At 41.6% G+C, this 27,181-nt stretch overlaps 1 protein-coding gene across 1 annotated transcript in view; it reads right to left on the bottom strand.

Moving 5' to 3' along the window:
- Positions 1–27,181, bottom strand: part of CERS6 (ceramide synthase 6) — a 126,130-nt gene that overhangs the window by 6,565 nt on the left and 92,384 nt on the right. The window contains exons 8-11 of the mRNA XM_014954133.1: positions 25,046–25,174; positions 18,560–18,666; positions 1,703–1,859; positions 687–710 (exon numbers count right to left, since the gene is read on the bottom strand). Of these exons, the coding sequence (XP_014809619.1) occupies positions 687–710; positions 1,703–1,859; positions 18,560–18,666; positions 25,046–25,174 (417 nt within the window). The remainder of the gene's footprint in view (positions 1–686; positions 711–1,702; positions 1,860–18,559; positions 18,667–25,045; positions 25,175–27,181) is intronic.

Below are 27,181 nucleotides of genomic sequence, written 5' to 3'. Positions count from 1 at the left end.
CCATGAGAGCAATTTCTACAAAAGGAATCTAGAAAATATATATCTAGATTTAAAAAACTCGTAAGCATAACAGCGAGTAAGAAATACATGATCAGGATTAGTTACAAATTTAATGATAATAAATTGCTTTATCAGCTGAGCTGTTCCAAAGGTGGATACCAGTAATACAAAAATAAAACAATAATTAATACTGCAGGAATGGGAAGAACAGGGCTGCAAGTGAGGAAATAAGATCTGAAGGAAGAAAAATCCTCTGTGTAGATGCATCTTTAAGCTGGTCACCATCATACTGCAAGTGTCTAGCTCTGATCTCATACAATCTAAATTTTCTCCCATGCAACACTTTGAACTACAAAGAGACTTACGCTCTCAAGTATGCTTCCTGAATGGTGACAGAGGGGCTGCTTACCCTGCTGATACATATGTGTAAAACAGGTTGCAACATAATAGCACCTGGATACCCAGACAGAAGTGGGTTCGGATGGTATTAGGCAAAGCACAGGCAAGAAGTAAAAACGACCTTCAAAGGTAGCCCTCATTTAAATAGATAAATACGAACAATGGATAAAAAGACCATGCAGAAACTACAAATTAAAAAAAAACCAACCAAAACCAACAAAACACCAACAGAAACACCAGCATTGCACAGAATAGTTCTTTTGTATAGTAAATGTAAAGAAACTTACATGCAAGGGGTTCCACTTCCCAGCCTTCCAGCACAGCACAAGAGAAAGGACAAACAAGCAGAATAAGAGAGAGTATGAAGCACTCTTTCAAGTCACTGGTGTAATTCAGACAGAACAGCTGAAGCTAATAATTGCTAAAATTAGAGGAGACGAATGTGTATCTTCCAGGCAAGATAGAGTTCACAAATGCACTGTCTTTAATACAAAGCAAATGGCAGACTCTGGGCTCCATTCAGTTCAAGGCTTGAGCTCTCCAGTATGTTCACAGAAAGCAGTTATCTGCAGAACAATCCCATTGACTTTGGGAACGGTGACAAGTCTAAAACATCTATTCATGCACTCTTGAGGGCAAAATACCCTGTTGTTTATATGACCTGTAAGCATTAGTTCTATCATCTAAATGTGAGCACCATATCTGCGCAGCAAGTGCAATGTAGCTAGCATTTCTGTGAATTATATCTTCCTGTTAAATATAACAATGGCAGAAAGACACTAAATTTTATCCCAAATGGTCTTGCTGTGGGAATCCTAGAAAGAAAGTATGTAGCTCTTTGAAGGACCTCAATGACGTCAAAACCCAAAAGAGTCTGTGATGTGTAACTTTGCCACTAGCAAAGGCAGCAGAACTTAAATTCGTATTATTATTATTATTATTATCACTAGCAGCTGGGAAATGAGCAGTTTGTTAGCAACTACTATAAAGAAGGAAAACAGAACTTGCAGCCTCAAGAAAGCAGTTTTCTTTGTTGGTTTTGTTTTGTTTTGGTTTTGTTTTAAAAAATCCATTTGGTTCAGTATACCAGATTATAAAAAAGAAGTGTGGAAGCAAAAATACATACAATTACTATAGATTATATTAATTTATCTGACGTTAGAAGGAGTAGAAAAAAGTTTCCATGAAAGGAAAGTCCTGTAAAACACATAGGTCTTCGATATCATAGATTAGAAAGAAACTCCTAAAGTTAAAGTTAAAAAAGTTAAAATCCTAAACATGAAACAGAACCATACTGTCTTACCTTGCCTTTTGAAATAGCTTTGTAGGCTGCCTTTATGATTAGGTAAGACCAAAAACAGTGCAGAATTTGAAGAATCACAAGCAGCATGTTGAAGACCCACAAGGCAGGAAAATTGCCCAGAGCTTCATATAGTTCAAACAACGTTGTATTTAATATCCTAGAAGTGAAAGGAACAGAAAAATAACAACACTTTTTAAAACCAACAATCTAAAAGAAGCCTTTTAAAAATGAAGATGACAAATACTTGATTAGATAGGATCCACATGGATAGTTGGTCCTCAGAGTAAGTGATTTGGACTGAATCACACAGGTGTCTCCAAAGAGAAACATCAAAATGTTGCTTTCAGTGTCTAGCTTCATTTCGCGAATATCACATATAGCAAAGATCCTCAGTGTGCATTTCTTCTCTTCTTTTATAAAACTGGCAGGTGTTGATTGTCTGAAATAACTCCTTCCCTGATCGATAACGAAGATTACTTTATTCCTATATTTCTATAGGAATAGTGTATTCCTACAGAATAGGAAACTAATAATAGTATTCCTATTGCTATTTTTTTAAATAAAGCTTTTCCATCTCTACAGCATCCAGTAGGGGTTTAGTGCCCCCATATTAGCACAGGGTAAGAGCATTCAGGAGGAATGTTAAACTACAGTGCCATGTTCTTCAAACCATGTTCCCAGGCTGTGACAGTGAGCTGCAACCTCTCCCATGTGACATGAGACAAACCTGTCTCAAGAGCTGGGCAATGCTCCCTAAGTACTCCCATCTGAAGCCCTCTCTCCCAAACCCAATCTCAAAGCAGATGGGTTTGTTTCAGTGTAGACATCTATGGATGTCTTTGCCCTGTTGGTATCAGCAACATGAGTGATGTGCTATGTGGATCTGAAAACTGTCTGAGACAGTTCAATTGAAGTGAGACTTCAGCAGCATGTGAAACAATGGTAAACACATGGCAGGATTCAGCCTCTTACAGGGTTTTCTAAGAATGGGGCTGGCTTTGTCTGTGTGTCCCAACATAAACTCTATAGTGGAAACCTCCATACCAACAGGAATCCAATCAGTCCAGGGGCTTAACCCTGGGTCTTGAATATCCTGGGTGCCTGAGCTAACCACTAAGGTACTGGGTAGCTCTGGTGGCCACTTTTTGCACAAAATCCAATTTGCACACCATGTATGTACAAACAAGTTAAGATTTAGCAGTTACATAAAGGACAGGTGGACAGGAGAATATTTTGGGGTGACAAAGGCTGGAAGACCTTATGGTAGCCTTTCAATACATAATGGGGGCTTACAAGAAAGATGGGGTTTTTTTTTAAACCAAAAGAGGGTAGATTTAGACTAGATATAAGGAAGACACTTTTTTATGATGATGGTGGTGAAACACTGGAACAGGTTTCCCAGAGAGGTGGCAGATGCCCCATACCTGGAAACATTCAAGGTCAGGCTGAATCTGAGCAAACAAATCTAGATGAAAGATGTCCTTGCTTGTTGCAGGGGAGGTTGGACTAGATGGCCTTTGAAGGTCTCTTCCAACCCAAACTATTCTACGATTCTATTAAATTTGGGCAGTTCTAGGCCTTTGAACCAAGTTTCTGAGAATCAACACTTCAGATGCAGGCAGTAACAGTGATGCTACGATATGACTTCTGAAGCTTTGTGAATATAGCACTAATTATTCTGCCCAAATACTCTGCCATAGCAGATGATTTCCATCTACACTTTGGTAAACAGCCTGAGGGCACAGTGTGGACAACAGACAGTAGAAACAATGGCATTTTTGGAAATAAGGATCTATGAATGCCCGTTAACAAGTGGGAGTAAAAGAAGGCAATAAAAGGATTTGTCCGCCTCCGTTCATTTTCCATGCTGGTGTAAAAATGCATTAAAAAGTCCATTGGTTTTATGTTTTCTTTGTTTAAAATTAACTATCACTTGCTAGCCACTAGATGGCACATTTAATCAAGCAAAGGACTGCACAGCTGGGCTGCACCAGCTTTGTCTGAAGGCAGGAGATGTAACTGAGGTCCTGTAAGGGATTCAGAACAGCACAGCTCTTGGAAGTTTGAGCTACTAGGCTCACCTTTTTATAAAGCAATGACATTTGCCACAATCCTTTCCAAAAGCATAAAAATCAGCTCAAGTAGTATTAATAAGAAGTATGTACAGACAGCAAACCCAGAATACAACATTTAATCCTAATGATTTATGTGTATAAACAGCATTGGTCAAAAATCAACCAGTGATTTCTAATACACTGGCCTTAATACTCTAGGGTGTTTCACAATAAGTTTTCTACCTTCTTATTTTTGCCTTCTTACACTAAACTGCATGTTTGCGTTTTATAACCTTAGTATACAGCTGTGTTTTTACACTGTCTTCTGTTTATGGAGTGAATATCAGAAGAAGGAACTGTTTTCCAGTTTGCATAAGCCCTGTCATATTATTGCTTCTGTCAGCTAAAACTCTTCAGTTGCAGCTTTGTGTAATCTGTTCTGCCAATGGTAGCTCTACACGGCACACCAATACCCCACTTCATAATTCAAGGGGGTGCTCTCATGCATATCAAAACACAGCTGTTGTCAGCACTGTTTTACTTCACCAGTACTTATTTCAGTTCTAACCACTCTATCAAATCCAAATTTGAAATCAACAACTCCTGTATGTAAAGCTACTGTCGCCTTTTTTAATGTCTAAAATTTTATACGCTCCAGAAATGCAGATGCAGTTTCTACAGGTTTCTGTTTATATTTTCATTCACCAGACCAAATTCACCTCTGGGGACTTCCATAGGAGTCAGGTCAAAAAAAGCAGCATTAGACGCAGCAGATGGTCCTATTTCTTCCAAAATATCAGGAAGGCCAAAAAGAGCGCTTCCTGTTCCAAAAGCAGTTTCACCATGCAAATGACTTATTGACTGTGCATTAGATATGGGAAATAAGCCTTTGTTGAAAAATCAGACCTCTTTCTGCTAGTGTCTGGCAAACTAAGGACAGGACCGGAACTCTCCATTAAAGCAGCATAAAGGATTTCCCTAATTGCTCAGCGATGCTAAGAGGGGTCAGTGACCTGATGTGCAGGCTAGGTGTGCAAACGGAGCTAAGGCTACGTCTAAGCATGTAGGGCTGAGCAGAAGCTGAATGAAAAATACAGAAAATGATAGAAAAAATGAAGAAAAGCAAGTAAACTTTCACTCAGAATAAATTAATTATTTAATACTGAAAGTCTGAAATGGAGGGAAAAATCATAATGTTAGTGGGCAGAATACAGAGAGAAATTCTACTTGCAGAGACTGAGGAAGGAAGGGAGGGGGGGAGAATGGTTTGACAACTTTCCACTAATTCCACTGCCGAAAGGATTCAATGGAAGCATTTTAACCAACTACACAAATAACAGGGACTGGAAAAAGCAGCGTGAGAATGGATTACACGAAGGAGAAAGTGCCTATGGGATATATATGCAAATAAACCTTAGGTTCAAATATTCAAAAAGGCAGCCAGGCATTTGAATCTGCCGACACGCTTGCTGGAAGTTTTCAAAGCTCTCCAGTGGTTAAATCCCAGCTTTTCATAATGAATGGTGGAAACTTTGATTCTTGGCTATCTGACTTGAAACAGCTGGACTTGATCTCATAGGGAGAAATTACTTTAAGCTGCAAGTGCTCTACCTCTCTGAAAAATTTGGTCAGGATTTCTCAGGTCTCTGCAATTTGAAACAAAATGTTAGCTTCTGCTTTTGAAAAGAAGTTCTGAACTGTAGCAATTTTTCTGAGGCCCTGAGAGATTTGATAGATGGACAAACCAACAGAATCTCATGGAAGGTGTTCTTCTCTCTTCTCTCATTAAATACATCCCAAGCAGGGTTGTGCACCTGGAAGTGTGAAGCTCTCAGTTTAGCATTTTGGATTATGCAATGTATCTGATGAAGGGCAGTGAAAACAAATTCACCACTTAAGATCCAATCCACTCTTACAGAAATCTATGGCAGACTTTCAGGAATGCTGCCACAATATCTGAGCCACTGGGAGAGGTAATTCTGTACTTACTGTACTATTGCTCTAATTGAACACTCAGAATACAATTACCACCTTTTCAACAACTACTAAACAATCAGCTGCATCACATCAACAATAACACAAGTTTTTCCTCTACCATCTAACTCTTTATCTAGCCAGCTAAGCAGCACTTGGAAGGCTATCAGGAACAGCCCATGCACTGACTCATTTGCACTCCCTCCCCTCAATCAAGTGGGCACAAGTCCAGATTCTTGGATAGCTGTTACTAATTCTTGACAAGTTGATCACTTGTCTTGCACCAGGGATGGAATGAGAAAAGGGAGATGAAGCAAGAGAGATAAAGAGAGAGAGGGATGGGTGGAAGAGTAAAATGCTTATTTACATTTGTCTGAGAATTGACAAAAAACTGCGCTGTGTTGGTTTCTGAAAGTATCCTGAGAGGAATGGAAGGAGGTGAGGAAGGCGGCCATGTGGAAAGAGTAGGCATTCTTCCAGACAGGCAGGAAATTAATGATAAACTCTGCGGAATGAAGCATAGCAGGGTGATGGGCACTATTATCACATCCAATGGGAGCAGAAACTGTGCAGCTGAAATGAGTGCTACTGCACATTGCCTTAACTTCTGCAGCGCTGCCCAGCGACCAACGTACTGCGCACGCAACATGCTGAATGAAAGGCACGTTGTTACCCCAGTGCAATAGCCAGAAGTCTCAAAGTCTAGCCAAGGACATCAAAACATTATATCAGCTTGTCTAAATAATTCAGAATAGATGTCTTTATCTCCTTTACCAAGAGTATAGTGGACAAAAGTATTCTATATTGCACCATAAAGAGCTGCATGAGGACATCCTTCAATAATGAATTCACTATCGAGCACGTAGATAGAAAATAGGTGGGCATTAATTAAATTCAGATCCTATTTAGTGCAAGTAATACAAGAGTAGCACTGCCAGCAATGCTTCAAAGATTCTTTTTGATTTTGTGCACGCAATTGCACCTACTTCTGCCCCAGTAACTTGTTCCCCATTATAAATGGTAAAAGGTGACCAAGACCAGAGAATAACGAGTAAGGAGTCATAAATTCTGGATTTAGCTGTTCTATTAACTTATGCAATCCAAAAAAATTTCTAATTTCCTTACATAGTTTACTTGGTGTTACAGATGGGCACAAGGTACTGGTACATCTTGGCTGTCACACAAAGATCCATAGGATGGTAAATCAGCTACCTTACATCAGTAGTCAAGATTTATCTTTGGGATTTAGACCTTGACTGAAATCTAATAGGACTTCATATCCCAGGCTGTCCTAATTACTTATAATGACAATGCTAAGCTAACTTTACACAACAGGTGACCTGACACACAGATTTTTCTGCAGATGAGTTACCCAACTTTTTACCTGAAAAGTGTATGAAATTATAATCAAAGAACTCATTAAACTCAAGGAACTTTGGTCTACAGCACCTGTGTGTCCTGGAGCCCTCAAGCTTCAGCACAGCTAAATATTTAATTATAGCAAATCCAGTACATAAAGGGCTGTACTGCCAACCTCTTCCTCTTCTGAGTTTCAGCTCAGCCAGCTGCTGTTAGGATTGTGTCTATATCACTGTTCTGCTCTGAACAGATGCTTCTTGGTTCTTGCTGAGTGAAAGAACAAGCTGGTTTCCCTTTTCAGATTCTGCCATCTCTTAGGTTTTCAGTCCCCCAGAGTAGGATTTATGCTACTAATCAGTGCATGGTAAATATGAGGGAAGCAGCAGCGACTCACTGTGAATCAAGGAGTCAGATGAACCAGTCACACAGCATTAATGAACCAGGGAGGGAAGGACAGAGGGGAGAAAGATATGGTTTTTCAACAGCATCTCAGATAGATTCTGCAGATTTTTTGGTTGGTGATTCTCATTACTCTCTTCTTTTAGACAGCAAGTTGATGAAAGATCCCCGCAAAATGCAGCGACAGAAGGGATATAAACTCTTGAATCAGTACTCAGAGCAACATTAAATCCACACACTTCAATTTTATCAGAGAGCTAAGTATCACGTGGAGTTCTGCTCACCAATACCCACACACTGATGCTCACCCACATCAGAGGATTTCCTGACATGGTGCAAATCCAAGCTCAGCTGCTCATAGAACAGGAGCCACCCATCTCTAATACTAATTGGGAACAATACCTCTTTGCAGGAATCACAGCCCTGCCACTGAGACTGTGCTATTTTAAGCCTGAGTAGATCAATGGGATTTCCAATTACTTAACTAAAATGATGGAACAGGCAGGAAATTATTCATGTTTGGTGTTCTGTAAAAGAGACTGTTCTGATCAAGCTGTCACTGCCCCGGGTTCAGCTGTGCTTTTCTCTTCACTCAGTTCCTTCTCATCAACACTTACTGTCCATTAACTGATTTTGCAGCCACTGGCATGAAAAATAGTATTCCCACTCTTGTGGGCAGAAAAAAACAAGAATACAAGGTCAGAGATACCTTCACAATCCAAGCTCAAATCTCAGGAGAGTCTTTCAATAGACATTAGAATATGGAAAGAATTCAAATTTCCTAGTAGAATGTAATTATACTCAGCAAAATGTTATATCAGTAATGTGTTCTGGCAAAATGCTTGTGTAAAGGCCTGTGATCATAAAACAGGAACAGAGAATCTACATTATGCTAAGAATGACACTTCCAAAACTGAAAATCTCCAGGCACACATAAAACTTTTATATGAGCAACAAAGAACACATATCAAATACCATTTGCCTAGAGTTCGTTGTTCTCCAAATAAGAAAGGCATTTGTTGCAAACGATAGGAGGCCCGTTTCCAATCTTTGCAAAACAGAATATCAGAGAACAAAAAAGCTATCACCATGCCTCTTTCTGTTGACTAAAAATAAGTGCAGTACCTCTGCTCAAGGAATGCTTCTTCCTCTTGCTTTTGGAGCACACGCTGACACGCTGCCTAGCCTGTTTAGCTATATGCCACGGCAGACATTTTGGGAGAAAAAGATTTCCCAAACGTTCTGTAAATGAAGAAACTACACAAAACTTGTTCAAAAGCCCACAGAACATCAAAGAACAGCTGCAGCTAGTTCTCTGCCAGCTACCCAATGTCCTTCAGGTGGCTTACATCAATAGTAGAAGTACAACACTTTGGATTAATTGGTCTAGTCCTGAGAACATGTCCCTGGAGTAAAGCAATAATTTTAAAATCCATAAAAATCATGCAGCTTAAGGAAGTATGGTGGCATACTGTCTGCCAAGGACTCATCTTTCAAAATAATGACTCAAGTCTTATGGTTCGGTTGTGGAAAAAATGCCACAAGATGTAGAGGGGAAAAAAACCAACACCAAAACCCCAATCAACCATACTTTCACCCCCACAGCCATCATAAGAATTTCCTCCACACCAAAGTCTGAGAAATCAGCCGTAAACAGTTTTCAGTTTAATCCAATTTTCTAAATAATGGTCACAGCTATTATGGGTCCAACTCTGCCATTGTGTAACATTGATGAAACCAACAGAACGTGCTCCCTTACACGGGTTCTGGGTTTCTCCCCAAATGTTTAGCCACAATGACTTCCTCCTAGCTGAGCAGTAATGAAACCCTAGCTGCATCACTGCTGTTGACCATGGTGTTCAAAAGACATGTAAGATTTCAAGCTGGTAAGTTAACTATCATATTCCCATGCTTTTGTACAGCTATGACTTTCACGTCCCACATACATCAGCAGCTCACAGTTGCATTGCTCCACATTTATATCGACTCTATAGCACTACAGAATATGCTCCACTATCAGCAAACCCTGGTGCTACAGATACAGCCTCTAAGAGAAAATGGGTTGAGAAGAGGCAGAATATTTGCACATGCTTGAACAGCCACCTAGACTGTGAGCACTCATATGGGCTGTCTGTGGTACTACCATACCAGCACAGCTCTCTGCTTCACAGATTGGGCAACACTCAAAGATGTATTTTGGGGTAAAGCTTCCTCACATATCTCTCTTAGAAAAAAAAAAACACAACCAACAACAGTCAAACTTCAGATTCCCATGGTAAGCCTCTTTTTTTTTTTCTTCCCTCCATCCTTCAAGTGGTCCAACTTCCGACTTGGAGAACTTCAGCTGACTACAAAGCAGCTTATATGGGAAGCTGACTACCATGGCAGAAACAACCCCCAGTTCAGCCTCCTCAGGTCATCCCTACTCTCCAGTCACCACGCTTGCTGAGCTGATCCAACAGTGGCTAACGTGTCTGGCCACAAGAAAAACACCATTGTTGTTTCCCTTCCCTTAACACATTTACACTCACCACAGTAATTCTGAGAAGAAGTGCCACAGAAATGGTTTCTGTCTGTTTGCAGTCAGAGCACAGGTTTTAGAAAGGACATATTTTGTAACAGAAGGAGAAAATGAGAACACTGATCAAACAGCCTATCCCTTACATCAGAAAGCATTATTATTATAGCCACAGTCTATAGAAACTAAAAATGAGGATAAGAATCAGCTTTGGAAGTCTGATGAAATCTTTTTTCATATAATTTTTTCCTGCTGTGATCACATGAAAATCTTAAAAATGGAAACACTGAGCAAATGCCACTTTTTGTTATTTACACTGCAAACCCACAGTGGTGAATGACACCTGTAACCTTTCCATTTCTTTTAGCTTCCCTGTAAACAGCTGGATCAGTATTAACTTGCACTTCAAACACTTCAGCATAGCTTCATGTAGCACTCAGAGGCCTCAGTTCACAGGCACTACAAACAATTTTAGGAAATAACCAGGCACTAGGAAGGACAACATCAGATAATGTTTTGTCAAAAGCAGATGGGATGACAACGTCATAGATGCTCTGCTAAAGAGTCAAGACAAGAGTTGTGAGTAAATTTATGGAGACTTAGTTAATTAGGCCTTCTTTTTAATCCATACATTGAAGTCTATGAGTTTTTTAAATATACTGTAGTTACATTGCCAAAATTTTATTTAATGTTTTTGATAAAATGATGGGTTATAAGTTGCCTACTGAAACTACAAACAGCCTGAAATATATTTGATAATTTTTGTTAGTTCCTCAGCATCCACTCACTGACAGCATGAATAACATCAGCAACCAAGTACCTTGGATCAAAATAATAATTTATTCCTTCGATATCTGCTACCCACAAACAAGTTAGATTGTGCTTTGGTTTAGACAATAATCTGAGCAAAATGAGCTTGAAACAGTGTCAGAAGAGATTTATTTTCTTAATAAAAGAAGTTATTTTACTGTAGAAGAGAGATGTTTGTCCAGCTCTCTATATAATACTAGCCACTAACATCAGTATCCTGCAAGAGTAACTAAAACTATCACAAAACACTGTGTTCATTCAGAGTCCACACAAGGTCTGGGCAGTTGGGATTTATTTGGCTACCTAAATTCTTACCATGCCAAGTAACTGACCAGGTTTCTTGCTTTAACTAGTGCCTACGTATTGCTTTGACATAGCAGGATGTTTTTTAAGGGTAGGTTTGAGCTTTCATTTTTTTTCCAATATGCTCACAGGTGACTTTACGAGGGTCCACGTGCTGCTTTTCCACAATACACATGCTCCAAGGGCCAAACAGGAGAAAATGTGCCAGGAAAGAAAACCAGCTTCCCTCCATGTTAAGAGCTGCATAAAAGAGCTGGAGCAAAGAGCTCCAGTCAATATCCGCAAGAAAAAAGCACAAAGCCAGGAAAAGCCAATGGCTTTAAGTTGGGAAAGGGCAGATTTAGATTGGATATTAGGAAAAAGTTCTTTACTATGAGGGTGGTGGAGCACTGGAACAGGTTGCCCAGGGAGGTGGTTGAGGCCCCTTCCCTGGAGATATTCAAGGTGAGGCTCGACGAAGCCCTGGGCAACCTGGTCTAGTTGGGGGTGGCCCTGCTGACTGTGGGGAGACCGGAGTAGATGACCTTTGGAGGTCCCTTCCAGCCTGGACCATTCTATGATTCTATGAAAAAGAGAAGTTCAGTAAATCTTTGCAGCAGCTGCTACTCATGGGGGCTTTGTGCTGCCCCTGCAGAGGAAAGCTGATTCCAGGATAAAGGAAAGGAGAGAGAAAATTGCAGACTGGCAATACCGGATCACTATTTGGCAATACTGAATCACTATTTGGAGACCCAGTGTGTGCATTAACAGCACGGCTCTATCCCTCGCTATTGTTCAACCAGTCATGAAACTCAGGAAGAGCTATTCAGCCAGTCATGCAGAGATGAGAGAAAGACTGGTAATAAGTAACTAGGGTTCATTACGGCACACCACGGGGAACAGAAGTTAATTTTAACTCAGTGAGGATCATGCCATGCTTGTCTGGTTCATGGAGACACTCATTGCCATGAAAAGGCAATGAGAAATCAGCCATGAGCCAGATTGTGTGTACTCTCATGAGCTTTAAAAATGAAAGAATAACAAGGAACAAAGTTGCTCTTCTCAGGACTGGCAGGATCCATGCTTATATAGGGTTTGTTGGCATAAAAATGCCACTTAGCAACTGTACATCGCAACTGATGAGGAGAGACATACCTGAAACAGTTTTGAGTTTTAACGGTATTATTTTTGCCATTTTTTTTTTTGACAGAAATCTTTCCACACAGACTCACAAATGGAAGATCAAGTTAAGACTTATCTACTGACAATAAACAAGGCCATACCAACTAACCAAAGTGGTTGACTGTCTGTCCTCACTGTTTTTAACGTGGTACAGTAGTCCAGGTACTGACAGAAGAGATCAAGGACAAGAAGGCAGACAGACTACCCAGATTATACCAAATTTGCCTGGATGAGAATTGGGGGACAGCATATGCAGAATACAACCTGTGTTCTCTATAATCAGCTTAAATCAGGCTTTCATTTACATTTGTACAGTTAAACCAGTGTTTTAAATTTGTCCGTGCATCTATGTAATATAAGCATGCAGAGATCTCACAGGTCACATGAATGCCAACACAATTCCCCTGCTTTCTTGCCTTTTGACAGCAGACCTTGTCGCAACACAGCCTGGAAATCCATTATGTTCTACCTCTCATACAATATGACTGATTATAAAAACAATCAAAAGTAGTGAAAAACAACTGCATACTAGTACTAGTTAGAGCAACCTGAAAGAACCTGAATTTACCCAGCTTGGTGCCTTTGCCTGGTAAACATCAGCCTAGCTTTCCTGGTGGCCTTGTCTTTCTTCTTTCAAACCCCAAAATTACACCTGTACTTGCAATTACCTGAAGCTATATTTTAAAAAGATGAACAGGTTTAGTAACCTTCTATCTCCCTCCATACCAACCACCCTTCTTCCACTGAAACTGTTAGAAATACCCTGGTCACTCCCTGAAACCAGTTTCAGATACCAAACTCTTCACAGCATTAGGAGATTTATTCAAACTTCCCTATAGAAAAAACATGTATTCCAGACGAATAAGCAAAGTGAGTAGTCTTGGGTCTCCTGTACAGCCCAGACTTGAGGAGCTTCATCACAACGTGAAGTATGCAGCTAGCAAAGCAAGACTGGAAAATGCAGTGAATCACCTTCTCCACTCACATCTCCTGGGATGGAAGATGCCTATTTATCATACGCATACCTCAAAAAACGATTGATAAATATTATAAGCCCATGGAGTTTCCCTTCCTGGCTGTTAAAAGAAAAACAAAGTAACAGCAAAAAGCAAACCATTCCTTAATCATCTGAAAGAAGACTTATGTCCATGTAACTACAGCAAAACAAGCATTTGAGACTTGGGGAAGAGGAATGGCAAGGCTCTTGAAATAAAAGCAGGCTTGAGGGAACTGCTTTAACCAGTCTGATTAGACTAGCCAAGAGCTCATGTAATTTATATCAATTTTTCGGTTTGAGATTGCTTTCATTCTCCCTACAATCCTGTATCACCTGAGAAGGCATCATGTTCCCCCTGACTCATGGAGAGCTGTGTTTTATGTTGTAATTTGCTAGAACAGTGATTATGCGCAAGTGAGAGAATTTCACAAGCAAAATGTCTTGTCAGTGAAAATAGCAGCTTTACTCCTACATTCACTTAGCAGCAGGAGGCAGAAAGTGTCCTGGGGTTTTTGAATTATTGCTGAAATGAACTCCAGATGCCTGCAGAAAGACTGCTAAATATATACCTAATTGCCAGTTTCTTTTGTCTTAGCCCTACTGCTGAACAACCTTCAGACAACAGCATTTGATACATACTGAATTCTTTATTAGCACCTTTATGCAAAATGGCACTTGTGCAAAGCCGGAGCACAACGGCATGCCGGGGCTTCATAAGCGACGTCTCTGGAAGCCTGTCTTGGGTATTCGTCTTCCTGTGTGGGGGAAGTTTTCTTATAAATTACAGTCTTCCTTTTACATTATAGGCACACCAATTTTATACATCTCAGTTTTTATGCTAGAAAAATTTGCATATTTATGTAATATTAATCAGGCACCAAATTTTGCTATTTTGAATATTCAGCAAAGGAGAGCAAAACTATGCTTCCTGGCCTGCTGCCACTCCAATGACTCATCTTTGCTGACATGCAAACTAATGGGGGTGAAGATTTAGAACTGCTGCTTCATAAGAGAAAAAGGATTTGGGATAGACAAGCTCATACGCCCCATGCTTCATCCCTGCTAACCCTGACTCCCACATGCAATGCCCACGGTACAGCTGACAACTATGAAACTGCCTCTGGGATCTATGACTATAGGTGGATGTAAGGGTAACCATTAGGAGTTCATACATAAGGCTTTGGTCTGGGTATAAGATGGTCTTAATTACACCACATTGAACCATCTGCATATGCAAATAAATAAATGTGTTCTTTCATTGATTGAGGGAGAGGAGAAGCAGAGCGATCGCCAGTGTAACCACGCTGTCTGTGACACAGGAGCACAAGGCACATTGTCAGCTGCTGAATTCCTATGAGACACATCCCCTCTGCCTTCACTGCCTTCAACACTCTATGCTGATCATTCCATCCCAACAGCAAACCTCACCCATGGCTGAAACCTGCTGCCCTCATTAGCCCAATATTCATTACCAAGGGAGCTGACATCAACAACAGAAGCTACTGTGCAGCCCTCTTCTCCTGCTGTCTTCTCCAGATCCACTCACTTTGATTTTTACCCTGCTTTCAGCGCGCTGGGCCAGCGCTACTCTACAGAGCAGGATTCAGCCAAGGTTCAATCTGAAGTGGCACGACAGTGCCGCTGTCACCTAATGCATACGGGAACAGATGGGCACGTCCAGAACACCAGCACAAAATGCCACAGCTGTAAAGCTGGGCTCAAGTTCTGACACTTGCTAGATAACTCATCACTGTCCTGGTAATCTCTTCCGGGACTCCACCAGTCAGACAGCATGAACTGTGTATTAGGGACACTCACACAGACTTCAGTTCTATGATGCCTGATTCCCATTAGCCATGCCAATCTTTAATTTATAACAATTTTATATAAATATGTATAAATAATATAATTTTATATAAATAATATACATTTATATAAATTATATAATTTATATAATTTGCCTAGTCCTAGCAGGGGTTTCCTGCATAGTGTGACGCTTGGCTGCAACACTTCACAGAAATCACTTGAGACAGCATGAACCTCCATTTTCTGAGCTTCACTTGCAGTTATAAACACACAGTGTTATTTTAAACACTTCAGGTTGGAAGTGCAGACTTTCTAAAACTGGACTACCATAGTAAGGATGTAAAGGATGGGAAAGTTTTGACCTTGCCAATTTTTAGATGCCTCAAGAGAAAAAGCATATTGGGCAGCTGGTTCTAGTTAAATGTGTGAAGACTAATGACCTCCTTCAGAACTGTGCACTCTGGACAAGATTAATCTGCTCTTTGTTGACTATTCAGCAAGGCAAGCACATAGCAGTGATCTAGTTAAGTTTGTGTTTGAATAACAAAAAAATTCAAGTCAGCAGTTACTTTTTTACCATTTCAAATAATACAGAGTGAGATTTAGAAGCTGGAGTCTCAGCTAAATACATAAGGCAGCTGACAGAATCACAGAATGTCTGAGGTTGCAAGGGACCTTTGGACATCATCCTGTCCAACCGCGCTTCTCAACCTGGGCCACCGGACCATGTCCATACAGATATTGAGCATTTCCAAGGATGGAGACTCCACAACCTCTCTGGGCAACCTGTGCCAGTGCTCAGTCACTCCCATAGTGTAAAAGCATCTCCTGATGTTCAGATGGAATCTTCTGTGTTTCAGCTCATGTTCATAGCCTCTGGTCCTGGCCATGGGCATCACTGAAAAGAGCCAGGCTCAGTCTTTACACTTTCTCTTCATAACTTATATATATATTGATAATATCTGTCCTGAGCTTTCTCTTCTCTATGCTAAACATGTCCACCTGTCTTAGCCTTTCCTCACGTGAAAGGTGCTCCAGTCCCTTATCAATCTTAATGATTCTTTGCTGGACTATCTCCAGTAGCTTTGTATCTCTCTGGTACTGGTGATGCAAAAACTGGAAATGTGTGGCCTCACTGTGTAGAGGTGAAGGATCACCTTTCTCCACTTGCTGGCAACACCTCTCCTAATGCAACCCCAGGATACCATTGGCCTTCAGTACTGCAAGGGCATATTGCTGGCTCATGTTCAACTTGGTGACCACTAGGACCCCCAGTTCCCTTTTTGTAAAGCTGCTTTCCAGCTGGTTAGTCCCCAGCATATACTGGTGCAAGACTTTGCACTTTCCTTTGCTGAACTTTGTGAGGTTCTTGTTGGCACGTTTCTGTGACAACAGAAATGTTGACACAGCCTGCTGAGGTTCCATCCCTGTGGATGGCAGCACAACCCTCTGCTGTATCAGGTTGGAACATAAGCAAATTTGCTGAGGGTGCACTCTGCTACATCAGCCAGATCATTAATGAAGATGTTGAATGGGACTGGACTCAGTATTGACCCCTGGGGTACACCATTAGTTACTGGCCCCTGACCAAACTTCATACCACAGATCACCAACCCCTGGGTCTGGCTCTCAGCCAGTTTTCAGTCCATCTCACTGCTCACTCATCCTGCCCATACATTATCAGCTACTCCCTCAGGATCTTCTGGGAGGCAGTGTCGAAAGCCTTACTGAAATCAAGGTAGATTACACCCACTGCGCTCTCCTCATCTACCAACCAGTCATTTCATCACAGAAGGTTATCAGGTTGGTCAAGTATGACTTCCCCTTTGCCCTCCCCTTTGCGAACCCATCCAGTCATCATCTGACTGAGCCCTTCCTGAAGCAGAGTCCTGAACTGCAGTCTCCAGTAACAGAACTGCACCGGTGGAATTGGGTCCTCCCTCCATTACTCAATATAAAACAGAACGCAACAGGCAATTGAAATCCTACAAGCAGGAGTGCCACCATTTTTCCTATCTGAGATTGTGCAAGTGGAAAAATTAGCTTACTTCATTTACAGAAATTCACTGAGTGGCCAAGTTAGCTTCAAGGAAGGACTTGAAGGGAAGCAAAGCTATTTGAGAAAAAAATAATTGTTTCTAAAAAAAAAAAAAAAAAGGCATTTTTAAACGTGCAGCCTTATATTCCTATCCATTTTCTCCTTTTGTCATGGTCCCTCACCAGCCCACAGCAGAGCAGGGACCAGGCATTATCACATTATCTTTGGAATCATTAAATGCTAAATGAGACTTCTACATTGTATTGTTAGGCAGAGCTGATGACACAGCTCCCTAAGGGCACCTTGGTCTTATCCTGTTTGCATTTAACAAAACCCCAAAGCGATATCATTATAGAGGATTTGAAAGGAAACTGTGGCAGAGAAGTTGATATTGGCATCTGTAAATCCTCTGCTTGCTTAAGTAAGGAGCTTGGTGGTAATCTCTCTAAATAAATCTCTGTAAGAGTAACATTTCTGGCACCCTTGGTGCTTCCCAAAAGCAAAACTGTTGCCGTTATCTTCTGATGCAATGACAGACAATTCTTACTCTCATAGGGGTATAGAGATTTGGGTTAGTTCGGTTCATATGAGAGAACGTAAGGATCCAGAACACAAGAGTGAGGCCAACATCTTCTCCCAGCCCTCTTCATATACAGGGCACAAGTCACGGAGAAATCTGAATGAGTTTCTACACTGCAGTGCATCAGTGAATTTCTTAACCAGCCAGCTGCCTCCTGGATGTTGAAGACCCTAGCTAAAGAATTGAACACCTATGTCCTGTTTGTGTGCATACATGCGTGTGTACATAGAAGAGAGAGTATGTGCACATGCAAGCAGGTCCCTTTGTCTGGGAAGAGGTGAGATTACAGTAACACCTGTATAACTACCTTATAGATTTATGTATTACACAGCTCCCCCAGGACCCCCTTGGGGTTCAAAGGAGGGGTGGGGAAAGGAATAGCCTGCAGTATTGCAATCTGCATGGTAATAACACCCTTACACTGATTTCAGCAAGCCAGACTTTCCTTATCTCACTGTATTTTTCTTTAAGCTGAACATGTTAATAAAGTATGCACTGAAAGCTAATAAGAAAATCCTAGCTTCAAGCTTAGCCTCTGGTCAGTGTCTTCGGTGACTAATACTTTATTTCTCCTCTAACTTCTTGCCAACACAGGCAACCAACTGCTAACCTGAAGCTATATGGTCTCCAACCCACTTCCACCTTAAAACCAGCAGAAGCCCCACACGTTTCTTGTCTGGCAGATAGTAAACACAATAGCACTCCAGCAAATAGGCTATTTCAGCACCTGGTTATGTCTAAACTCTCCTTGGTGCTCCGGGAAACAGAGTATGCCAATAAATCACGTTCAATTACAACACTGTTATTTCCAAGCTTGTCTGATGCTTAGCATTTGAGGAAAATGATATGCTTACTCACCACAAGGGATATATGCCAAGCCTACTGACAATGAAGACAATGGCAAATGTAAGGAACAGAAGGTCACTCAGTTTTTGACACTTGCAATAGTTTGCCATTTTGGCAGCCTGTAAAAGAAAGAAATGTCTGTTTACTTCTGTGAGGACAACTGAGTTCTCTTGTATTGTGTATAAGCTGTAAGAAGAAGAAATCAAATTTTTACGAAATCGCTAACATATTTATTGGGCCACCTTACAGTGACCTCGTAACTCCTCTCCACCATGTATGTGGAAAATGTCTTCTCAGAAAAAAACCCAGACTATGTAAAACCAGAGTTACATCACCCATATCTTCCTTTTCCATTCAATTTCCTTTTTGAAATCCTACAATTTCAGATTCAGAAAACTCTTTTATGGAACTCCATTGCGTTTATGCTGTCTTTGCCCCCAGAGTCTTTACCTACTTGTCTCTCACCTTTCCAGTATGCTCCACTTGCATTTTCAGCATCTATCCATCTTTCACCTGACCTGTGTGCTCTGACCTTCTAGTATTGCTATATATAAACTTTGTCTCAGTTCCTCTATTGTGCTCCATATCCTATGTTCTCCTACAGCATCTCTTCTTCCTCTCTGGCCTACACAAAGCAGTTTTTACCTCTAAGATTATGTCCCTCCCCTTTTTCTTTTTCCAAGGGTCTCATCCCCGTCCGACTTTTGCATTCCAACTTGTTGCCCTATGCCTATTTCTACATGTTTCTCTCACTTGTCTTCATGCAGTCTTCTAATTCCTTCTCAGAGGAGTCTACTATTACTCTTCACTCAAATTGCTCATTAAAACACTGATCTTCCCTGAAGTTTCTTTGCACTCTTCTCCCTGCAGAAAACAGCACGTACAAGCAAGCTTGTTTTAAGATGTCTATACTGTTTCCATGCTGTTCATGGGTGTAAGCAGTTACTTATTTTAAAACATCTGCTTCAAGGCAGGGACAGTCTTTCTTGATGCTTTCTGTCAAATGTATCCAGAGAGTCACTGCACAATGAAGTACACGAAGAGCCTAATTTAGTGTCCACTTAAGCCACTGGGAACCTTTTCAAAGCCCTCTCTGAGGGGGCCTATATCCAACTCCCATATTGAGAAGATGCTTACTTGTGCAGACTTTCCAGAGGGCTACGAGGGAGCAAGATTACCACAACTATGTATATAGAATACTGTTCTGAATGCAGAATTCAAACCAGAGAATTGTCTACAATGGTGAGAGACAGTCTTGCATTCTGTCTGATATTTTTTGCTATGAACACACTGAACCTGAAAGTTCAATGCTCATGTCAGACAATCTGGATGCCAAAACCAACCTGCACTTTTGGATGTTACATAACTTCTGCAATGTTTCCATTCAAAATCTGAATATAAAGGATATCCTCACTAACAGAAAACAAGTTAGGAAGATCTCAAAATATGAGTAAAGTCACTAGTGCTACAAAGAAAACATAGCCCTTCTGAATCAGCCCTACATTCTATAGTGGACATAAATGAGTTTCCTAACAGTTTGTACTCACATTCTAGTTTGAGGAAAAGAGAACACTTTGGTGCCAAAGTGCAAAGCAGAAAAGTTACTAACAGCTTGATTTTCAGATGACTGAAAGCTTAGATAGGAATTTTGGATATATTTCCATGGTGGCATGGTGGTTTCATAGTGTGTGGAATCGTTATTGCTATAGCAAGTTGTAGTAGTATCACACCATTTCTCAAAAACAGTACAGCTGTTGGGTCATCAGTTCTCAAATACCAAATCTACAAATGATATTGATAAAGAAGGACTAGGAAAAAGAGAAAGAGTATGCTGTTGGATGGAATTGGCCACCTAAGACAATACAACATAGTTTTCAAAGCTTAAAAGTCAAGACTACAACTGAATAACACAGCTCTTCCAGATACTCTTGCTATCCTACATAAATCCATTTATTTTACAGAACCGCTATTTGCCTTGCTCTGAAGTGTCCATTTCCTGCTCTTTTAGAAAACTGCGTTAGGAGATAGCTGGAACCTGACAGAAAGGTTTTGAGTTGAACTGACATTTACATGAGGCTCTTACACCAGAAGCATACCAAATTGGCAACTACTCACATCCATACAGTGGCATCAAAATTGTCACAGTGTTCATTAATCAAAGCTGAAAAGTCTCAAGGTCCCAAAATAGGTGGGATTTTAAGTGCTTCAGCACCTTAGGTTACAGTGTTTCCAACCCACAAGCTGTACTGCAGTGTAATGATACCTAATACCCCTTAAATAACTTAGCTGGGATTCTGGAAGTTGCCTTTTGGTAGCCTAGATTTCAGCTTAAGCTAATGTAACAACTTCCTAGGCAAGCAAATGACTAAGTTTGGTCTGTCCTGCCGTAGCTATGCAGCTTGGAGTTCGCAAGATAACTTTCACTCAGACCTAAGAGAATAGCTATTCCTGAAAATCATGCTATGACTCTTCTGTACCTGCAGATGCCTTAAGATCTATTAAAAAAACTTCACCTCCAGTATTCCTACCAACATGTAACTAGTTCTGCAATGAGAATAGCAAAAATGTTGCATTTCAGCTTTCCACTGGATATGTTTCATTATGAAATGGTAGGTGGAAAGAGTCTGGTGGCTTCTGCAAATAGCTTTCCATTTTTACAAATATATAATATGTAAAACAGGTCAGGTGCAGAGCTGACCGGTCATGGCAAAATATTTTACCAGCTTCTTTTGCAGTTTGATAATTTTCTTCCTCTGCACTGACTTTCCCCTCAGTAATGTCAGCAGTGTGTAGAAGTCCATCTTCTCTTATACGGCACTGGAGCTGTGACCCAGTGCCCTAGCAGAAGAAAGTCACAGAATCATAGAATTGCTTAGGTTGGAAAAGACCTTTAAGATCATCAAGTCCAACCATTAACCTAGCACTGTCAAGCCCACCATTTAACCATGTCCCTAAGCACCACATCTACACCCCTTTTAAATACATCCAGGGACGTGCTGGCTCAAACACTTCCCTGGGCAGCCTGTTCCAGTGCTTGATAATCCTTTTTGGTGAAGGAATTTTTGTGAATATCCAGTCTAAACCCCCCCTGGTGCAACTTGAGGGTGTTTCCTCTTGTCCTATCACTTGTTACTTGGGAGAAGAGACCGACTGCCACCTCGCTACAACCTCCTTTCAGGTAGTTGTAGAGAGCAGTAAGGTTGCCCCTCAGACTCCTTTTCTCCGGACTAAACAACCCCGGTTCCCTCAGCTGCTCCTCATAACACTTGTGCTCTAGACCCTTCACTAATTTTGCTGCCCTTCTCTGAACACACTCCCGAACTTCAATGTCTCTTCGGTAGTGAGGGACCCAAAACTGAACACAGTATTTGAGGTGGGGCCTTACCAGTGCCAAGTACAGGGGCATGATCACTTCCCTAGTCCTGCTGGCCACACTATTTCTGACATAAGCCAGGATGCTGACCACCTGGGCACACTGCTGCCTCATATTCAGCCCACAGCTGACCACCATCCCCCAGCAGCTTTCCAGCCACTCTTCCCCAAGCCTGTAGCATTGCATGAGACTGTTGTGACCCAAGAGCAGGACCCAGCACTTGGCCTTTCTGAACCTCATACCATTGGCCTCAATCCTTTGATCTAATCTGTCCAGACCCCTCTGTAGAGCCTTCCTACCCCCAAGCAGATCAACACTCCTGCCCAATTTGGTGTTGTCTGCAAACTTGCTGAGGGTGCACTTGATCCCCTCATCCAGATCATTGATAAGGACATTAAACAAAACTGGCCCCAATACTGGGCCCTGGGGAACACTACCTTGTGACCGGCCACCAACTATGTTGTCTGCAAACTTGCTGAGGGTGCACTTGATCCCCTCATCCAGATCATTGATAAGGACATTAAACAAAACTGGCCCCAATACTGGGCCCTGGGGAACACTACCTTGTGACCGGCCACCAACTAGATTTAACTCCATTCACCACAACTCTTTGGGCCCAGTCATCCAGCCAGCTTTTAACCCAGCAAAGACTACGCCCGTCCAAGCCATGAGCAGCCAATTTCTTCAGAAGAATGCTGTAGGAAAGAATGTCAAAGGCTTTACTCCACAGCCTTTCCCTCATCCATTAAGCACCTTGTAATACAAGGAGATCAGGTTACTGAAGCAGGACCTGCCTTTCATAAACCTATGCTGACTGGGCCTGATAGTCCTGTACATGCTGCAGGACAGCACTCAAGATGATCTGCTCCATAACCTCCCTGGCACCAAGGTCTGACTGACAGGCCTGTAGTTCCTCACATCCTACTTCTGGCCCTTGCTAACCTCCAGTCAACTGGGATCCCCCTGGTTAGCCAGAGCTGCTAATAAATGATGGAAAGTGGCTTGGTGAGCACTTCCACCAGCTCCTTCAGTACCCTTGGGTGCACCCCATCCAGCCCCATAGATCTGTGGGTGTCTAAGTGGTGTAGCAGGTCACTAACCATTTCCCTTTGGATTATGGGGGCTTCATTCTGCTCCCTGTCCCTGACTTCCAGCACAGGGGGCTGAGTAATCAGAGAACAACTGGCCTTACTATTAAAGACTGAGACAAAGAAGACATTAAGTACCTCATCCTTTTCCTCATCCTTTGTCATTTTGTTTCCTCCCCATCTCCCAAGGATGGAGATTCTTCTTAGCCTCCTTTTATTGCTAATGTATTTATAGAAACATTTTTAATTGCCTTTTACAACAGTGGCCAGATTATGTTCTAGTAGGGCTTTCCTTGCCTATCCCTTCTGAAGAGTTTATAGGCATCCACTGCAGCACTCTAGATATCTAAGTCATCCCACCATGTTTCTGTCATGGCAACTACATCATAGTTTTCCTGCTGCACAGTGGCTTCCAGCTCTTCCTGTTTGTTGCCCATGCTGCATGCATCGGTGTAGATGCACTTCAGTTGGGCTATTGATCCTGCCCCCTTTTTTGTGGGGAGAAGCCCTGCTAACTCCTGTGCAAAGATCCTTTTCCCTCTTTGAGACAAGTATATCCTGTCTGTTGCCAGCCGTTCTGATATCGTGTAAATTGACCCTAAAATATCTGCAGTGAGTTGTAATGGCCCTCCTAGTAAATGCTTCTCAGGAGTTGTGATTCTCTTCCCTACACTTTAGACTGCCTTTAGTATTTTCAGTCAGAACAGACTGAATGAATTGACTAGAAAGACTAAAGCATGTCTCTCCTGGGGAAGTGTATCTGCTGAATGTCTGCATGTGACAATACCAGAAATTTTTCTTTGTCTTAGCCAGTGAATGAACAGAGGAATTGAGAAAAAAATATGTATCTCACTGTGTTCAAGGTTAGGTTTTAGCTAGCTTATTACAGCTGCTCTCCAGTGGTTTTATAGTTCCACAGGCACTGGTCTGATCTGGAATGAACACTGTCAGGTACATCTGTCTGGTGGCAAAAAAAAGGAATGAAGAAAGTTTGGGTGAACTCATAGCTAGCGAAATGGATCTAGGCACATTACTAAAACACAAAAATAAACTTGCAGAGATGTAATTATTTGCAACAGGAGAAATTCAGATTCTCTGTTGCTTTCTATCTCCGGCAGTCATGTGCCTTCTAGGTTAAAAAAAGATTAAAACATAAAAACAGATTTATAGCACTATTGAATCAGAATGGCAGGATTTTGCTTCTGCAATAGGTGACTCACAGTGAGACTCTATTCTTGCATAACAGGAGCCTTGCAACTACTTCAGTAAAAAATAATTTCAGACAAAATAGTTATTAACTTCGGTTTGATGCTGATGGAGAGTTCACAGACAGCCCGATCCCAGCATCACCCAGAGCTGAATAAAAACTGATGCAGATACAGGATGACATCATCTCTAAATTTCCACTATGGAAATTACAGACCATCTTGACTTGACAGAATTTCAATCATCCCTTCTTCTCCAAAACCAACTGTTTAATACCAGCATCTGGATGCCAAGGCACAGGAACCTGGGGACCAGAGGTCAGCTCACTGCCTGTGCACAGAACAGCCATTAAGGTGCCCAGCAGCCTCTGCTCAGCAAAAGCACAGCAGAATCTCATTGTGACACATTGATTCCTTTGCAGACAGGGTTCTTGACCCACACATCACTTCAGAGGGGTCAAGAACCAGGAGCTTCTATCCCACACAGTCATCACTTTCCAAATTTTGCAGCTTTGAGCTTTTGACTTTACCATGTTATATTTAAAATATGTGTGTAAGCCTCCCTGGCATGCAATGCATTACCAGCTTCTGCTCTGTACAAGCAACTTATTAATTGATAAAACAGCCTAAAGCCACAAACATACACTGCTACAAGTGTAATATATTTCAGCAAGAAAATACACTATATTAATCACCATTACTATCTTGAACTGGCCTCTTTGTTTCAGAAATACTTGTTTTGAATAGCAAATACATTCTACCTGTTGACATGCTGGCTCTCAAAATAGTGAATACCATGTACAGACACTGATGATACACATTATTATCTCACCTCTAGGACAACATCAGCCGCATCATGGAGACATAAGGTCAAGGTTCCCACTCGTGTCAAATTGGTTACATATGAGAAGGTTATCAGGGTGACTGTTACAATGTGATGTGTAAACATGATGCCAAAATCCTAGAGCAGCAAGAAGCAGGGGGGAAAAAAAAAAAACAAACAAAAAACAATGAACCAAACAGTGAGATTCAGTACTCTCATACAAAAATGGAAGGATGCTTTTTAAACCCAGCATTATGGTTATGTTACATAAAGATCCTACTACATAAGTGCATTAAATACCCTGCTAGATATATTTCACTTAGACTGAATAAAACAATCATTGTATGTTAACAAAACGCAAAAAAATTATTGAAAGCTTGGCAATATCTACACTTCTCAGTCTGTAGGACTTTAACCTAATAGAGTGAACATTTGCGTCTGAAGTTACATTGAAAAGGCATATATACATACAAATCAAATTACACTGTATTTCTTATACACTGAGCAACATATAATATGCAAAATAATGCACCATTCACAAGAGTTCAAATAGCTGCAAAGGAATGGAAAAACACATTTCCACTGCACTAGGAGTTACGGACAGCCACCTGTCAAGCACAACTGAGAGCTTTCACACAGCTGAGAATCCCAGTTCCAATTTTTTATTTGTTTGTTTTTAATGAAGCTGCTTTGTCTTCACACTGTAACAGGGTCAGAAAAGTCTTCAAATGAGCTGGTGCAGCTCTTCCTACTCAGATCTAATCTGCTGCCTCCCAAACTGACCTCCAGATCAGTAACTCCAAGTTATTTGGTGAAGCTCCTGTAACACCACCTTCCCGGATACATGCCAAGGGGCAGGCAAAGCAGAGAGAACAACCTGTCTGTCTGCCCTAGACTCCCAGACTGATTACTGAGAGAACAGGACTGGCAGAGATGAGACTCTTCTCTACAAGGCACCAAGTCTTGTTGGAATTTGCTGAACCACCTGCACAGCTTTGAGAAAGTGGTGTCAGAACCCTGAAGAAAAGATCACAGGCATGATTTGACTGGGGAGTTTCTCCATGCACTGGGTGCAAAGTTAGCACCACAGCAGAGGTAGCAGCTCTCGTGCAGGGCTGGCTGAAGGGAGAGATCCAGGCAGTCAGAAGCAGCAGCTCCTCCAGGTAGCCTGCTCGCCAAGCATCTTGCAAGGCGGCATTTGGCTTTCCGTCAGCTTTTGTGAGCTGTGGTAGTCTTCAGCTAAGTGACCCCACAGCAAAGAAACCAAAACTGAGACCTTGCAGCCATTAGAGTGGCAGCACCTGGTTTGCAAAGGGACTGAAGGTACACGTGTTGGAAAGTGTTGGTGAGCTCCCACTAACACAGGGTCAACTCCAGAAAAGCAGCACCTACAGCTGCTGACTCCTCCATCTCTCCAGTACTGGGAAGAGCAACTGATAATGTCACCATGCCTCTCTTTGGGCATGCAGCAGGCATCACTCCTTTCAAAGATATGCACTGCTGCTGCCTCTCAGTACCAGCACTTGGCTTCACTGCAATGCACACCTGGAGTCCATGGAAAAACCTGCAGCTTGAGCAGTCTCACTAACTAAATAGGGGCAGAACCTCCTCCCAGCCTATCACCCAATGTTTAATGCTATCAGGTGCTACAAGTTGCTATTTCTTATTTTCAATGGGCATTGACAGTACCTCCAACACAAAGCTGAGGCAGGGCAAAGAGTGGAGAAAAGAGAAGAAAAGACTATCCTTGTTTGGTGTACACCCAATGCTTCTCTGCCAGGTTATTTGGTCCCAGCAGTGTGGAGAACAATCAAATACATTCAGCAGTCATCTCAAGCCACTGCTTTAGATCCTTTTTCTTAAAGCAGACTGAACAAAGAAAGAATTAAAGGCTGATTCCCTTTCTAAGACTCTTAAAGGAAAGCAGGGCTACGGCATCTTAGTCATTTCAGTAACCATGAAACCACACATGGGGACCATTTCACCATACCATCCATAATCAAAACAGCAAAGCACCTACCTTATTCCCTGGGATTAGAAGCAAGCTATAGCACTTCCATATGGCCATAATGGAGCCTAGCTCTCTTTACTGGCTTCAGCTCCACATGCTATGGCACTCGTCTTCGTTTTCCTTCTAACTGCAAT

Source organism: Calidris pugnax, unplaced genomic scaffold (assembly GCF_001431845.1).
Source record: "Calidris pugnax isolate Ruff unplaced genomic scaffold, ASM143184v1 scaffold103, whole genome shotgun sequence".
NCBI lineage: Eukaryota > Metazoa > Chordata > Aves > Charadriiformes > Scolopacidae > Calidris > Calidris pugnax.
Note: the sequence above shows the minus strand (reverse complement) of the source record. Positions and strands in the feature narration are given on the sequence as shown.